The 17,870-nt window shown below is 44.3% G+C and overlaps 1 protein-coding gene across 3 annotated transcripts; it reads right to left on the bottom strand.

Annotated features, from left to right (window-relative positions):
• Nucleotides 1-218: 218 nt before the first annotated feature.
• Nucleotides 219-17,661, bottom strand: MRPS21 (mitochondrial ribosomal protein S21). 3 transcript variants are annotated; one of them, XM_073323011.1, is made up of 3 exons: nt 17,641-17,661; nt 11,642-11,845; nt 219-655 (listed from the first exon to the last, which is right to left on the bottom strand). In XM_073323011.1, the coding sequence occupies exons 2-3, from the start codon at nt 11,722-11,724 to the stop codon at nt 475-477; spliced, it is 264 nt and encodes an 87-aa protein (XP_073179112.1). In that variant the 5' UTR covers nt 11,725-11,845; nt 17,641-17,661; the 3' UTR covers nt 219-474. The 3 variants fall into 3 exon arrangements, with proteins under 3 accessions (XP_073179112.1, XP_073179110.1, XP_073179111.1); XM_073323009.1 differs by lacking the exon at nt 17,641-17,661 and adding an exon at nt 12,710-12,783; XM_073323010.2 differs by lacking the exon at nt 17,641-17,661 and adding an exon at nt 12,519-12,682.
• Between the last annotated feature and the right edge of the window lie 209 nt (nt 17,662-17,870).

Genomic DNA, 17,870 nt, shown 5'->3' with positions numbered 1-17,870 from the left:
AATCCCCATCCACCCGGGATCTGCAAAAATGGTCCACGGATATCTGCATTCACGGATGCGGATCTCTGCGGATATCGGCAGATTTGCAGGGCTCTAATTATAATGAGCAGCAAGCACTATTTAAAGGAATTGTTCATAAAAGGGAAAGCCAATTCTAAACTCTGAATTAATATAGTTTCCTTATGTTTGTGTCACCCAAGAATAGCAGGACAACATGCTAAAATGGTCACTTTATTAACAGATAGAAAGACAACATGGCAACTGCTCAGAAACAGAGATTCTATGGTATGATGTCCTTCAGTCCTGCCCTGGTGAAGAAGGGAGATCAGTCTCCATGACCCATTCAGTCATTGGCCTCTTGGCTGAAACTAGCCATGAGGCGATCAGATCTGACAGCAGTATGTTTTGGGTTTTTTTTTTTTTTTTAAAACAGAAGTCACTGGGCTGTTTCCCCAGCTATTGTAATTCTTTGACCTAACAGCCTAGCCAGGGGTCCTGTCGATTCTTCCTCATTAGAAATGCAATCTTCCTGGCCATCTCTGTGTTATAAATCCGCCGGCACATCTCGTAGGTCTCCCGCTGCCTCTTGCGGCATGGTTTCTCATAGTACCGGCGCCGCTTGGCATCCTCAATGATCCCATCCACTGTCAGAATTCTGAGGAAATTAATGAAGTGTCATATTTTGCATTTCCCGAGGGCCTTACAGTTGAGCATAATAAAGAGCTTTACATACATTCGTTAAGTCTAAAGCACAGTGAAGTCAGTTGTCCACACAGTAAATCAGAGGAATAGAATCTAGAAGTCCTATCTCTCAGCCCCCTGCTCTCACCATCAATCCACACTCCCTCCCAGTCAATGGCACCAACAGGTGACTTCAGCACAATTGGCATAATTTATTAAGCAGCAAAAATAATGAACCCTCTCAACTGCCTCCCATGACAAATGCTATCCCGTTTTGCAGATTCAAATTTGTCCACAAAACTGTTTATTTCTAGAAATTAACATCAGAAATGTCAAATAAAAAAAGGGGGTGATTTCAGCTAGAGAAATGGGCCCCACGCAATTTTCAAATCTTCTGTATTAATCAGTATTTCCTGGGCTTCATTTTGGGGTCTGTGTCGTACATTGTGCCTATGAGCACATTGAGAACTGTAAGGAGGAAAATAAAATCCCTTTAAAACTTTGTTATTAAACTATCTGGTAGCTGTAATAAAAAATCATGGAATAATGGGACTATGGCAGCTACCTCCACTGTTAGATTTTATAGTCTCTCTCCTCTTTAGGCTGCAGGCTCATACATGTGCTATTCAGCAGAGGGCAGTAGTGCAGAGAGATTAGAGAAGGCCACATATAGTCTGAACCAGACATTGCTGCAGGCAATAGGAAGACTCCCATTGAGTTGGATCAGGCCTCCCCAGGGCATCCCCACAGAGATGAGGAACCTTTTATCCACAACATGACACATTCTGTAAGAGAACAGACTCTGCTACACAAAAGGCCTTCTCAATAAGGCTGGCTTACATACATTTCACTGAACGCAACACGTCTGTTTCAGCTGCATTCCTGTGCTAAGTTATTCACGGAAATGGTCTCAACAGCATTACTGCTGGCAAGCTATCCATTATAAGCAGGCAGGACGGTGTCCTTCCCCATTCTGTAACTGAGCAGGTGAGCCTTACCCTACAGTAGTTTTCCTTGCGATGTCAACTCTCGGTCCCCTTCTCTCACAATAGGACTCCTACCAGAGTTCAGGTAGTGGCTCTCAACCATTTCCCATGCATTTTAACAGAATAAGAGTTAAGAACTTGTAGCTAAAAGGTTCCTGACTGCCAGAAGTGAAACACAGACAAATTGCTAAGGAGGAGTACAAAAGAATAGCACAAGCATGTAGGAACAAAATCAGGCCAGGTCTACACTACAAACTTCTATCGGTTTCAGTAATGCTGCACAGGGATGTGAAAAATTCACACCCCTGAACAACATAGTTATAACCACCTAACCCCCTGTGTAGAGCGCAGAAGAGCTTCTCCCACTGACGCAGCAACTGCCTCTCAGGGCATAGTAGCTATATCCGGCCTAATGGCTTCTTCACTAAAGCACTACAGCAGCACAGCTGCATCAGTGAAGACAAGCCCTCAGAAAGGCTAAGGCACAAAATGAGTTACCCCTAGCAAGGAACACAAAAAGCAATAAGAGGGTCTTTAAATACATCAGTAGCAAGAGAAAGATGAAGGAAAGCGTAGGTTCTCTATGTAGCAGGGAAGAAGAGCTAATAACTGATGACATCAAGAAACCTGAGGTATTTAATGCCTATTTTGCGTCGCTAAAAAGGAGAATGGTGACTGGATACTCAACATAATATTAACAATAAGGGGGAAAGAAAGCAAGTCAAAACAGGAAAGATCACATTAAAGAATATTTAGATAAGTTAGAAGTATTAAAGTCAGCAGGACCTAACGAAATTCATCCTAGGGTACCTAAGAAACTAGGTGAAGCAATGAAGTGAGCTGTAGCTCACGAAAGTTTATGCTCAAATAAATTTGTTAGTCTATAAGGTGCCACATGTCCTCCTTTTAATCTTGGAACTGTTTGCAATTGTCTCTGAGAACACATGGGGGAGGGGTGAAGTCCCAGAAGACTACAGAACGGGAAACATAGTGTCTTTAAAAAGGGGAACAAAGAAGACCTGGGGAATTATAGACCAATCAGCCAGACTTCGATACCTGGAAAGATACTGGATCAAATTATTAAACAACCAATCTGTGGGCACCTGAAGGATAGCAACGTTATAAGGAATAGCCAGCATGAATTTGCCAAGCACAAATCATGTCAAACCTTCTTAATTTCCTTCTTTGTCAGGGTTACTGGCCTAGTAGCTATGGGAGAAGCAGATGATGTGATATATCTTGATTTTAGTAAGGCTTTTGATAGTCCCACATGACATTCTCATAAGCAAACTAAGGACATGTGGTAGATGAAATTACTATAAGGTGGGTGCACAATAGGTTGAAAGACCACACTCAAAGAATACTTAATGGTTCGCTGTCAAACTGGGAAGGCATATCCAGTGTGGTACCACGAGGGTCAATCCTGGGGCAGGAACTATTCAATATTTTCATTAATGACTTAGATAATGAAGTACAGTGTATGCTTGTAAAATTTGCAGATGACACCAAGCTGGGAGGGGTTGCAGGCACTTTGGAGGACAGGATTAGAATTCAAAAAGACCTTGACAATTTGGAGAATTGGTCTGAATTCAACAAGATGAAATTCAATAAAGACAAGTGCAAAGTACTTCATTTAGGAAGGAAAAATCAAATGCACAGCTAGAAAATGGGGAATAATTGGCTGGGTGGTAAAGTAGTGCTTAGTGAATCACATACTGAATGAGAGTCAACAATGTGATGAAGTTGCAAAAAAGGCTAATATCATTAACAGGAGTGTCATATGTAAAAGACATGGGAGGTACTTGTCCTGCTCCACTCGGCACTGGTGAGGCCTCAGCTGGAGTCCTGTGTCTAGTTCCGAGTGCCAGACTTTAGGAAAGATGTGGCAAATTGGAGAGAGTCCAGAGGAGAGCAACAAAAATGATAAAAGGTTTAGAAAACCTGATCTACGAGGAAAGGTTAAAAAAAGGGGACATGTTTAGTCTTGAGAAAAGACGAATGACGAGGACCTGATGATCATCTTCAAATATGCTAAGACCTGTTATAAAGAGGACCGTGATCAGTTGTTCTCCATGCCCACTGAAGGTGGGACAACAAGTAATAGGCTTAATCTACAGCAAAGGATATTGAGGTTAGATACTCAGAAATACTCCTTTTTAAGTATAAGGATAGTTAAGCTCTGGAATAGGCTTCCAAAGGAGGTTGTGGAATCCCATCATTGGAGGTTTTTAAGAACAGGTTGGACAAACCTGTCAGGGATGGTCTAGATTTACCGGGTTCTGTCTCAGCGCAGGGGGCTGGACTTGATGACTTCTCAAGGTCCCTTCCAGCCCTTCGTTTCCATGAAATACCCTACCAACAAGAGGAAAGCGTTATTTCATGCATTCTCCCCTTGCCTGCTAGTCAGAGGAAAACTCCTAACCACAGATTGCACTTGAAGGACTATAGTGGGTTTTCTGATATGCCATGTCAGACTACAGGCACGTTTAACGGCCTCAGATGAGGAGCAGGGTGATTTAGTGGTTGCCGAAAGGGCTTGATGCAAACGCTGAGTTACTGACTTCATTGAATAACCTTTAACAAGACCCTTGGATCTCAGCCAGTCCAGCTGCTAAACTGTGTAAATACAGCTGCTGCATAAGAATTCAATTCACATAAAATTGCCTGAGATCCATTTTGCCTGTGGCTTAGGACACTAACAATAACTGGAGCATAGGAGTGTATCTCCTCCTTCAGGCACTAGAGGAATTTACCTGTCACAGCTGCCAGTCAAAGACAGGCTTAGATCTTGTCACATCAGATTCTGCAGCTTTTCCAAAGTAAGATCAGAAATAGCTGCTTCCTCTGCTTTATCCTGCACACATTGGACATTGAGAGGAATTTTACAGAGAAGGGAAACAGAAGCAGAGAGATCAGGGAAGTGACTTGCCCCAGGTCACAGAATGAATCGGGCAGAGCCAAGATCATAATCCAGACCTTCTAGCTCCCATACCTGTGCAAAACCATCCTTCCTCCGCTGCCAGAGTAATCACAGAACAACAGAAGAAAGAAAAGGACCTACTAAGCCACTCAGTCCATCTCTACACTGAGGTCCAACCACTTGTGGTTTGTGACGTCCAGTTTTACAATATGCTGAGCAAGGAGGCTTCTACCACTTCCCAAAGGAGATGAATCCATAGCCTAATATATCACACTACTGGGAAGTTTTCCTTGACATTCAGCCAGGCATTTCCCTTTTTTAATTTCAAACCATTACCTCTAGTTATTCCACCCTACTTAACTCCTCTCCTTCCTGGGTTGTTACATCTTTCAACTTACACATCATTCCCCTTTTAGCCAAATTACACTTAAGATCACCTACACTACAAACGTGAAACTTTTTTTCTTGCTTATGTGGACAGAAAAAGACATGTATAGGAACCATGTTTTAGCCTAAGTATCTTAAAGAGCTGAAACATGGTTTCCCAACATGTATATAACAACATGTTCTCATCTATGCGGACAAGAATAAATCCTGTTCTAACACTTAGACATGGCTATTTTTAAAGCAGAGACAGGGCCTTAATCTTTCCTCTGAAATTGATCCCTCCACCTGCCTGATCATTTTTTGTTGCTCTTTATTCTTTCTTGAAGAAAATCAGAATGCACAATAGGGGGATTTCACCACTATGTGGAGAAAACTGCTGTTTAGCTGTCCTTTCACATAAAGTACTTGATGTGTCTACTTGTGAATTTCTTATCAGCAAAGAACAGGTTAAGGGCTAATTCAGACAGAGCTTATATAGATTTAGCAACATGCTGTAGTGATGCTTGACCTGCCCAGTAATACAGCCCTGATCAAACCTGTTACAGATTTTAAAGGAATACTGTCAATTACAGTAGTTTAGGCCAGCAATTTCTTATAAAGAAAAGGTTTTACAAACCTGATTATTAACAATGGAGTTTTAATTATATTATTAAAAAAACAACCACCAATGAAAACTGGTTTTTGTTGAGATTTAAAAATTTCCTTTCGGTGTTGGAAACTCAAACACTGCAGCATCTCTGACAGGGCATGTGAATCAGAAAATGAAACTAACCAGAAAAACGCGAAATTGATTGGTTAGTTTTCATTGCCCAAACAAAATGAAGTGCCAAATAAAAAAAACCCATCAGTAAATAAATGACAGATACGTTAGATTTTAAAACAACATTACTCTTGAGGTAATAGTGTAAAGTACTGCTGGCATCACAAAGAAATTTGCTTTTTAAAAAAATATTTTTTAATCTGACAGTTTCCCTTTAACAAAGTTCACATTTGAATAGAAGCCTTTTTAGAGCATAAGCATTCACATGGCAATGCACGCAGCCTGTATGTCAGCAGATAACGAGTGTAAGATAAATAGTCTTCAATGGACTGGAAAACCCACCCACAAGCATCCAGCATCCAATAAGATACAGCTCAGTTGTTTCTAGTTCCCCTCCTTGTCCCAAAAGGGCAGCCAATCTGAAGGCAGCAAGTTTTCCTGCATCAAGCACTTGTTATGTCACATCGCGCGCTTAGCGAGTCCCACGGGCAAGAGCTGAGAGAGACACATGTTCAGCTCACCAGCTGCACAGGCATTTTAAAACCGTGTTGCCCTTGGTACGGTTCTGAGCAAACACTTATGGTGGAACTGCCGTCCAATCTATATTTAAACCAACAACTATGATCCGCAAATCTGCTGGGCGCAGAAACAAGAGAAGAAATACAAAGCCACACATTCTGTAGTCTGCTGTTAAAAAGGGATGCAGTCAAGGATCTGAGGGCCAGAAGCTGACCTGCAAATACGTTTGTTAAATGAGCTAATCAGTGCTGAATGGTTCCGACTGCAGCTGGGAATTAGGTCCCCTCTAGCCACGATCAGCCAGCTCCAACCCAGTTACGACCTGGCATGCACTGTGCTGCAATAGCATAGCAATCAAAGAAGCCGGTGCAGCATGGAGCCAGCCTCGAGAACACCATGTATACACGGGTTTAAAGTACAGGGCATAGCTTTGCAAAGCTTGTTACGTAAAGGGATCCTTTGGATACAGAAGTAAGTGACTTTGCAGAGCCATACCGTATTCCAAAACACCACTTCCTTGATTCTAGTGTAATCCAGCTCCGCACTTCAGCAAAGTTCTCAGTTTCACATCACCTTGGAGTGGTAGCTAGATAGAACATCAGGACTATGGGGGAACATAAGAATGGCCATACTGGGTCAGACCAAAAGTCCATCCAGCCCAGTATCCTGTCTGCCGACAGTGGCCAGTGCCAGGTGCCCCAGAGGAAGTGAACCTAACGGGTAATGATCAAGTGATCTCTCTCCTGCCATCCATCTCCACCCTCTGACAAACAGAGGCTAGGGACACCATTCCTTACCCATACTGGCTAATAGCCATTAATGGACTTAACCTCCATGAATTTATCCAGTTCTCTTTAAAAGAGACTTTACAGGCTTTAATATTTAGGAACATAACCCTATAATTAATAACCTTTTACATTTTTACAGCACTTTTCAAATCCAAAAGCACATCACAAACTACATGTGTATAGCACCACTGAAAGGCAGCCAGCTCTGGGGTGAATGGGGCTGGGTGAATGGGGCTGACCAACAGATATATGGGGTGAATGGGGCTGACCAACAGATATATGGCACACTACAGAACAGGGCATAGCAAGGGAGAATAAAGGTTATACTGTTCCTTTGAAATAAAAGCAGCTGTTTTTTCTAAACTTCTTTATGATGATGAAGCCCCAGGTAAATGAAGTATTTGCCTTACACAGCAGAAAAGAGGTTTTATGCTGAACAAAACCCCAGGTCCAAAGTCCAATCTTTTCCAAAGACAGTCTCATTATTGGACAGGGGGGGAACACCACAAACAGAGGACCCTAACACCACGCAAACACACACATAACAATGTGCAAGAAATCACAATTTTAGTTGTCACTCCTGCCCTTAAAACGCTAGCCCAGGAGATCAAAGTACTTAACAGCCCTTAAAACGCTAGCCCAGGAGATCAAAGTACTTAACAGAAGCTGAAGCCTGTTGCCAGTGTTTGAATCAATGTCACAATGAGATTGAGAGCTAACAAAGAAAACATATTGCCCTTCTGGATTTTTAGTACTGAAGCCAGCAGAGGTCAGTATGATCACAAGACTGAAGAATTTCAGAGTAGCAGCCGTGTTAGTCTGTATCTGCAAAAAGAAAAGGAGTACTCGTGGCACCTTAGAGACTAACAAATTTATCTGAGCATAAGCTACAGCTCACTTCATCGGATGCATGCAGTGGAAAATACAGTGGGGAGATTTTATATACACAGAGAACATGAAACAATGGGTGTTACCATACACACTGTAAGGAGAGTGATCAGGTAAGGTGAACTATTACCAGCAGGAGAGGGGAAAAAAAACACCTTTTGTAGTGATAATCAAGGTGGGCCATTCCCAGCAGTTGACAAGACCGTGTGAGGAACAGTGGGGTGGGGGGAGATGATAAATATGGGGAAATAGTTTTACTTTGTGTAATGACACATCCACACCCAGTCTTTATTCAAGCCTAATGTAATGGTGTCCAGTTTGCAAATTAATTCCAATTCAGCAGTCTCTCATTGGAGTCTGTTTCTGAAGTTTTTTTGTTGAAGAATTGCAACTTTTAGGTCTGTAATCAAGTGACCAGAGAGATTGAAGTGTTCTCCAACTGGTTTTTGGATAACACGTTCTTCTCTCCTGTGAATGAAGATACAAACCCACATGCTAGTAAAGCAAATAAAATCCCAAAGCAAGGTGATGTTGAAATATATGTGCTGGGCTTATGGGACATCAGTGATCTAGGCTTTTTCTACACTACACAGCTTTTAGCAATACAGCCATGTTGCTAAAAGTCGGGCAGTGTAAACGCTGTTTGTCAGCACTTTTGTGGATAAAATACTTCCACCCCCTACAAGCGGGATTCGCGTTGTGAACAGGAGAGTGCTCCTGCCGACAACGAGCCATTTACACTGTCACTTGCTGTGGCAAAACTTTTGTCTTTCGGAGGGTGGGGGGGGGAGGGTTTAAGCACCTGTGTATGACAAAAGTTTTGTCGTTCAATTGGCAGTGTAGACAAAGCCTTAGACAAGCTTCGCTATATTTGTGGCTCACTAACTCAACTGCAGTAGAAGATACAATGCCCATACTCCCAAGAGCCCATGTCCCATTATTCTAGAGCAGTCTATATATCCATATGCCTGCAATGAGGGACCCGCAAATACACAAACATGGACTCAGTGGAATCCCCAGAGGCAGAGTGGTGCAGCGGTTAGTGCAGATCACTGGGCATCAGATCTTCATAATACTCTCAGCTCTGCCACTGACTCTCTGACACACCACGAGCAAGTCACTTCACCCCTTGCCCCCACCTGTTTCCCCATCTGTAAAATGGGGATACACCACTCATCTCATGGGACAAGGGAAAGAACTGTAGGGCTTAGTTAATGTTAGTGCCTCAGATGCAAGGTGCTAGAGAAAGACAAAGTATTATTATTCTACAGCATGTTACATTTGCAGACACTGGTTAATCTACAGAAGGGATGTACAGTATTTACATTTTGCAGATGGAGAAACGTACATCTTGACTCACAAGCAGTGAGAAAGTCCTTGTCAAAGCCAGAAATCAATCACAGAACCCTGGCTCCTATGTTCAGGCCCATTATTTATTGAGCTCTGACAATATACTTGGCAATGCACAAATACAGAAAAATTCCCTAGCAGCTTACACTGTAAATCACATACACCAGGCTATGCCTCCTCCGATGGATGGAGATCTACATACCCATACTATAGAGCACTGCCCAATGAATTCACATTAACCTGGAAAAATCAAATGATGACCAGAGAAGAATAAGGGAAAGGCAGTGAAAAAGACATTAAATTCTAAACATGGTCCAGCCATGAGGCTTGACAATTTATCTTGAAATGAGAAAGCCTGGCATAAATTAATATTTCTTTCCCCAAGACAGAGTTCCCCACCGAACTAAGACCTCATCCAGATCTGTTGAGCATTATCCTTAATGCTTTCCACTGTTCCAAACAAAGGCATGCTAGACCTCATGGCAAGACAAATGTCCCTTCACAGTATTATTCGGAAGAAGAAAGCAAGTGTCACAGGCCAATATAAAGACATTGCCCAATGATCAAATGAGATAAAAGACTTCAGCATTTTAGTTTGTTGTTTCTGAGGAACAAGTAAAGGGTTAATAACACAGCAAGAAGTTTACTATCCCTACACAGTGGACACTTTCGTTTCTACCACAGACACTGCAAGCTGAAAGTCTTGTCTTGAATTCAGTCAGTGGCAGTTTGGGGTGCACAAGGAATGCAGGACCAAGCTGTAAGCCATCACGCAAGTTATATCATTTTAATTTGCATGACAGCAATTTCCTCAAGAATTAAAGTTCAGCTGAATTTCCACACTCCATTTCTCTCTGTTCTAAACTAAGCCTCCCACCTCTGTGCAATCCTTCACAGACATGAACTACAATAACATTTTATCCTTCTCTGATGCTTTCCATCTTAGGATCTCAAAGCTTCCCAACACATCTGCAAGGTGGTATTATCCTCATTTTCCGGGTGGGAAGCTGAGGTGCAGAGAGAAGTGATTTTACCCAGGGCAGACAGGACAGGTTTATCCAGATGATATATCAGCAGCAGGTTGGGAAAATGAAGCCATGTTTCTAGTCCACAAAATCATCCTTCTTTCATACGATATGGAAAAGGCTTAGTGGGCCATCTAGTACAATGTTTCTCAATCTTTTTGATATCAGGGACCAGCTTGCTGCCTTCCTAAACTGTGTCAGGGAGATCTCAGGGACTTGTCGTTAAAAAACACTGATCTAGTACACCCCAGTGCCACTGCAGGATTACTCCCTCCAGCCCAGTTTTTAGTGGATTGTCCCTCCTGAAATCCTATAGAATCCTATAGAATGTCACAGTCCAAAATCTTGATATTAGCAAATACTTCCTAGTATTCAGCCCATGTTTTCCTTAAATTGTCACCCCAATTTTCTAGTTATAACCCTTTTGTGCTGCTCTAAACTAGTTCTTCCACTCATTGGCATCTACACCTTTTAAATACATGCACATTTATTTTGTGACACCCCCCCCCCATGATCAATGTGAAATATTCATCCTTTCACAGGCTTACTGGCTTTAATCTATGCTAAATGTTACCTTTTCCCCTTGAAATGTAATGTAATACAGATTTAAATTTAGTGATTTTAATTAATACAGTATTGGGACTCTCATTTTCATGTGACAAAATGAAAATGTTAAGTGAAGCTGAGAGACTATGGTTGCCTTGTGCATTTCACATACCTGATGAACCCAGGTTTACTGAACTCCATTTCACTGACTCTCCAGGATTAATGAGTTCTTCCCTTTGCTTGGGAGGTCTGCCATGCCCAGAGCCAGCCAGCTTGTTTCAGAGGCTGCTCTCACAGCACAATAAAGACTAGACAGAACAGCCTAACTGGATCATAGCCCTGTAAAGCTACTTCACTGCAGTTTAAAGTCAGGGGACAGAAAATGCACTTACCAGCACTTGTTAAAGGCCCCTTGTGATTTTTCTGTGTTCTCAAGCCTCACCATCCAATTCGGTCACAGTCATTCAACTGACAGAAGCAAGAATAAAATCCAGACTCCTGACCCCCCCTCCCAGGCCACTGCTCTAACCACTAGACCACATACGATTAAAACTATTACTACCTGTTAGAAATCTCCCTTCCCCTAGCAGGGGTCGAGCATATGATTTGCTCAAGTGTTTCTTTGCTCTAACAGTATGCAAAGAAATATAAATCACACTTATCTGAATGGACATAACCAATCACAGACAAACCTAACAATATTTGCCACAAACAAATACAGAGGACTCACTTTGCTCATCAGTAAAATGCAGCTACTTCTGGAGTGGAGTCTGACAGCTGTTAACATTTACCTGCTTAGTGTCCTGTAAGCAGCATCCACATTCCCATTCTGGACCATCACCGTTCTGGCAATAAATTTCAGGTGATGTGACATTTTGGGTGTAGCTGTTCCTGAAGAAGCTTAAATCACAGAGCTAGAGACCTCTATACTGTGTTTTTGGCTGCTACACAGATAACCTGCTCTTCGGGGAGGCCACTGAAGTGAAGTCTGAGATCTACAGGGAAAAGAAGCCACAAAACTTAAGCATAAGTAACAGATTTCTAAACAGACATTTCTTGTTCCTTTTCCAATTGATGTGTATGGTGCCGAGCAATCGATTTGTTTCTATCCTAAGGTCCTTTCCTTTAGTAAATTTTAACCAGATCGCTTTTGACCCTATTAACAGCAAATTGTCACACACCAGCAGAATTCTTGAAAATACTACTAGATGTGCCCAGATTTCCTCTGGTCAGGCCTTGCTTGTCCTGTCCCACGCTGATCACATTTTAAATTACTACTCCTTTGAAGACAAGCTTTAAAAAATAACAATTGTAAAGTATGTAGGGGATTTTGGGGAGGGGGGAGGGGCTACTTTGAGCATTTGCTCTCCAACGACAAGTTTGTGAAAACGTTTGCCAAAATCTCACATGTATGAAGTACTGTTAATTAATCGCACAAGGTGCATCTCAGCAACACCCTCTCATTAAGGGATCCTGCCACCCCCAATGGCGGGGGGGGGAGGTGCCGTCCCACACCCCTCCTCGGACTGGGGGGCGGGTGCCATGCCCCCACCCCCTCATAGCTGGGAAGGGGAACCGTCCCCCCACCCCTCCTCTGCAGCCCCTCCCCGGGCTGGGGGGTGCCGTCCCCCTATCCCCCTCCGGGGCGGGGGTCCCCCTTCGCCCCACCCGTTCGCTGGGGACGGGCCGATCCCAGCCTGCCCAGGAGAGGCCCGGCCACGACCCCGGACGCGGCCGCCTCGGCGCCGGGCCCAGCTTCCACGCGAGCCCGGGGATCCCGAGCGGCCTCCGGCCGCAGCACCCGAACCGCGCCCCGGTCGCCGCCCGCACGGGGGGCCCCGCCCCCGGGAGACACTCACCCCCCCCCGAGCGCCCCGCGCGCCGGCCAGCCACAGATACCGGAACCGGAACCGGAACGTAGCACCGCGCCCCCCCGCCTGGGAAACCATGGCAACCAAGCCCGCCCACTGTGGTGCCGGGGGAGGTGTCGGGAGGACCGGGCAGGGGGATGTTGGGGTGCAGGGCAGGGGGGAGGTGTTGGGGTTTAGGGCAGGGGGATATTGGGGTGGAGGGCAGGGCGAGGTGTTGGGAGGACAGGGCAGGGGGAGGTGTTGGGGTTCAGGGCAGAGGGATGTTGGGGCGCAGGGCAGGGGGAGGTGATAGGGTTCAGGGCAGGGGGATGTTGGGATGGAGGGCAGGGAGAGGTTTTGGGGCTCAGGGCAGGGGGAAGTGTTGGGGCGCAGGGCAGGGGGCAGTGTTGGGGCGCAGGGCAGGGGGAGGTTTTGGGGCTCAGGGCAGGGGGAGGTGTTGGGGTGCAGGGCAGGGGGAGGTTTTGGGGCTCAGGGCAGGGGGAGGTGTTGGGGTGCAGGGCAGGGAGAGGTGTTGGGAGGACAGGGCAGGGGGCAGTGTTGGGGTTCAGGGCAGGGGGATGTTGGGGTGCAGGGCAGGGGGAGGTGTTGGGGCACAGTGCAGGGGAATGTGTTGGGAGGACAGGGCAGAGGGAGGCAGTTCCCATATTTTCAGAGCAGACCTCTCCTCCATTTATTCTCCCAGGAAACCTTGTGGATTTCATGGGTGTGTAGGATCAGGTTTGGGGTGGGATCTTGGGAAAACTCATTGTGTTGCGCATGAGCAATGTTTCACGGAGATTTAAGAGAAAGCCCAAAATGTGTTGGTTTAAATCAAACCCTTATTATGAGAAAGTCAGGCAACCAGCTATGTTTCAGTGCCAAGGTTATAATGCCATAAATAAAATAAATTAGCTAGAAGTGTCACAGAGATGGATACAGGACAAAAAGAGAAATAGATAGATTAGATGATGTGACATGGGGATGAGTGTGCTAGGCAGAGACAAACAGAAAGGTAGGTGATTAATAGATTATATTCTGAATTGTTCCTACACTGTCCGACATTCCTTAGGGCAATGGTTCTCAACCAGGGGTACATGTACCCTGCAGCTATGCAGAGGTCTCCCAAGGGGTACATCAGCTCATTGAGATATTTGCCTAGTTTTACAACAGGCTACATAAAAAGCACTACCGAAGTCAGTACAAACGAAAATTTCATACAGATAAAATGAGAAAGTAAGCAATTTTTCAGTAATAGTGAGCTGTAACACTTTTGTATTTTTATAACTGATTTTGTAAGCAAGTAGTTTTTAAGTGTGATGAAACTTGGGGTACACAAGACAAATCAGACTCCTGAAAGGGGTACAGTAGTCTGGAAAGGTTGAGAACCACTAGCTTAGGGCACAATGTTCCACCATCCCTGTCTATCCTGCTGTTTTACAGAATGGCTACTTTATTGTTTTTCTATAACTTAATTTTTGTTATGAGGCTAGATTGATCCATTGTTCAGCTCCACAACCTGGAAGACCAGTGTACTACTTTTCATCTGGTCAATACCCTTTGACTTGTCTGACTTGGGTGGCTCTACAAGGAGTTAAAACTCCCACTGGCATAGCTCTCAGGGTCACTGGAACACACAACCCTTTGCACTATGTCAAGGAGCAGTCCCTAGGGAAGGATAAATTAGAGTTCAAGAAAATGGAACAAAGCTTATTTATAAGGAACAAGCTCTTTCCTACCAGATGTTTAATTTGTAGTACAAAATCAAACAGTACAGTACTCTAATGTACGATCCTTTGCTGATATAGAAGTGTGTTTAGTAATAAGGGATAAAGGACATTTGGCACTGAATGAATGCATGCTTTGGAACACAGGAGAGGTGTTCACACTATTAGGAAGTGTTTGTGGTTAGGAAAGGGGACTGGAACCAGGATTTCTGAGTTCTGTAACAGTTCATGGCAACTGCACCTGTATTCCCCTCTGTGATCCAGCAAAGGCACCCGCTCCAGGCTCCTCAGCTGTCATCTCTCTTGGGTAAAGACCCACATCTCTCTCCCTTCTGACCAGGGTTTTCCCAGGCTGTATAGTTCCTTTTCTATGCTGTAAATTCCCCAGCAAGTGAGACTGCCTAAGCAGGCCTACTATGCTTTCTCCTCAGGAGCTATAAACAGTGCAGCTGCCCACAGGTATAAGCTGTTACCGCACAGCCCTTTTTAAGCAAGCGCATTTATTCTTTAAGGTGAAAGCATTACAGAGAAAACATATTAGAACAATAAAGTAACCTACGCATGCTAAGAAGCTTACCAGAGATCACCCCCTACTCCAGTAGGGGCTGTGGCCAGTGATCAGTTCTTCAAACCCCACCAAGGGGTTACAAGTTCATAACAGCTGTTAGCATAGAACAAGCATGCCCACGAATGGTTCGTTCTTTCCTTTTTTTTTCAGTTAGGGCCTTTGAGCTTGTCGTTTTATAACAGCTGATCATTGGACAAAGGTCCCCTCCTCCAGGCAGAGCTTCAAAGGGCTGATTTCTTGCATAGGCAGAGAAGGTACATGTGCATACACCACCCCCTAAAGATTTCCTGGGAAACCCTCTTACCTTTGTTTGCCCCAAAAGTTCATACTTGTCTGGCATATTATTTCAAATCTTCCTTTAAAACTCATAATATTGCTCAGGGTTTAGAGTGGTCACATCTCCCCCCTACAGAAGTTACAATCCACAATACGACATAAACTTTGCATGGTCACATTATCTGCCACTGTCTGTTCATCAAACTCATGCCACCAAACCATTACTTATGAGATGTCGAGCAGGGAGCAAGCTAACCAGTGTTTTATAAACTGGGGGAGGGCTAGCAGAAGCACTAGGCCATCACTGAGGCTAATGTTTGTCATACATACTCTCTGGGCTCCTCTGTCAGTTCATGCTGAGTTTGGTCAATATCACATTAACATATTTGGAAAGTCATTGTTCTATGGAGCTGCACTGGAGCAAAATGTCCTTCCTAAGGGACAAGTGTCAAAATTGACAGGGACCTGCAGAAAAACGAGTGTTGGCTATATGTTCTAGATAGACTCCACCACCCCCACAGGAACTGGACTCCTCTGTTTATCCATGGAACAAGTACAGCATGCTGGGCAAGTTACCCATATACTATCTCACCAGTGGGTGTCACCTACACCCTGGAAGTCCCATTGCTAATGGAGAGAAAGGAGTTCACTCCTTGGTCTTATTGAGCATATTCTGCAAGAGCTATTCCAGTCAATTTCCCGGTGTAGACAAGCCCTTACATGTTTTCAGCGTAACCACAATAAAGGATGTCACTGTTTCTCTCCCACACCTGCCCGCAATCAGCATGGTTTTCACAGACTTCAACCTGCCTCCCTAGCCTCATCAAATGCCTGGGAGAAAATATGAGCTTTGTAGCATGCCAAGGAGGTTAACAAGGCCACGATCTGATGGACTGAGGCAAAGAGAGAGTTGCCTTCGCAGAAATTACTCTGCCAGTAGCCCCTTTCCAGTTTAAACCAAGGAGAATTCAACTCAGGCACCACCACCAATCACAACAGCAATTGGATCACACAAGGAGAGAGGCAGCCCGTCATGTAGTGAAGTCCTAAATCATTTGGGGCTCTGTTCTCCAATCCCACCTCATTACAAGTGTTGGGTGAACCTCAGGAAGGTTCCTAGTTTGGGTTGGTTCAGATCAACACCCTGTTCTCTGGCTGATCCAAAACCTTGTGTCAGCAAAATCGGGCTGGAAATCTCATGATGTCAAGCTCACTCATGAGATTTCTGGAATCAGAAGGGACCAGGGATACCATGAAAACAGACTTTCTTGCCCATATGCTGGTGCTTCAGTGTTTCATCATGGCCCAGCTCACACCCGGCTTCAGCAATGAGCAATAATAAGGTATGGATTAATCACACATTTCAGGACCTTCCAATAGTATTCATTCAAAAAGCAAGGCCTTCAATGGGCTTTAGATCAGACTCTATTTGAAGGCCCCAATATTCCCAGCTGCTCCACGCAGAGAAATCACTGAGACCATGTGGAGCCCCATGGTTGTGCACGAATGCAGGGGTTTGCCAGCACGGAGTGGCTTCCAGGATCAGGGCCTTAGCTATTAAAACTTAAGTGAACTTTAAACATGCATCTGTTCATTGCTGAGTGGGTGAGAAAGGGAAAAGAGCAGGCTGCGGAGGGCAAAGTTTTTTGTCATGGCTCCTGCTGGCTCTCAGATTCATGCTGAGTCTGATCAATATCACATTAATGCTATGGCGGTTTTTCAATTACAAACCCATTGTTATGGGAGTTTACAAGTGGGGTGTATAAATTCAATAACATTTGACACAGAAGTTCTCTCAGGGGTGAATATTACCAGGGGTGATTGTTTTTAAACATTATCTGAAGAGGGATGATGGTGGGAATCAGCACGTGATCTGAGATCAGGGGTGGAAGCCAGGATTCTGGAGCTCTAATCTTGGCTCTACCATTGACTTGCTCTGTGACCTAGGCCAAGTCACTTTATTTCCCTCTGTCTCAGTTTCCCCCCAGTGTGTAAGACGGAGAAGGTAACATTTCCCAGTCTGGCAGTAGAGGTAGTTAGGATTAAATTTGGTCATGCTTGCAAAGTACTCCAGAAAGGCAGCATACTACATATTATTATTACCAGGTCAACAATCTATGGACTAAGATGGGTTTGCACAACACACACATTAGAAGGGCTTCCTATGAGGCATTCCACTCTATTGGGTTAAAATCCACATTTAAAAAAACGCCTCCATCCAGATTTGCTCAGCAGACTGGAAGAGCTCAGTAGGGGGCTTTTGAGTGAAAAATCGGTGCTTTACAACCTTCCATAAATGGTCTTTTGGGTTTGGGGCTTTTTAAAAAACTCCCATTAAAAGGACAGAGTCTCATTTCTCTGTCATCACTTACCTTTAAATTCTAGCTACGAAAGCGATCTTGTGGGGCTCCTCCATTTCTTCCTTCTCCATCTTGTCTCATAGTAGCTCAGTTCACAAGCCAAAAGATATTTTTCTAGTTGGCCAGGCAGCTCTTCGAATTGAACCTGGGGGGGGGGGGGGGGTCTGAATTGGTAGCCGGGCGTCTTTCTGTCTCTCACCTCATCAGCAGTAATAAAGATCCTTCAGTTGGAACTTAGCTGA

Source organism: Lepidochelys kempii, chromosome 24, assembly GCF_965140285.1.
Source record: "Lepidochelys kempii isolate rLepKem1 chromosome 24, rLepKem1.hap1, whole genome shotgun sequence".
In the NCBI taxonomy this organism is placed as follows: Eukaryota; Metazoa; Chordata; order Testudines; family Cheloniidae; genus Lepidochelys; species Lepidochelys kempii.
The sequence above is the reverse complement of the archived record's forward strand: the minus strand, read 5'-3'. Positions and strand labels throughout refer to the sequence as shown.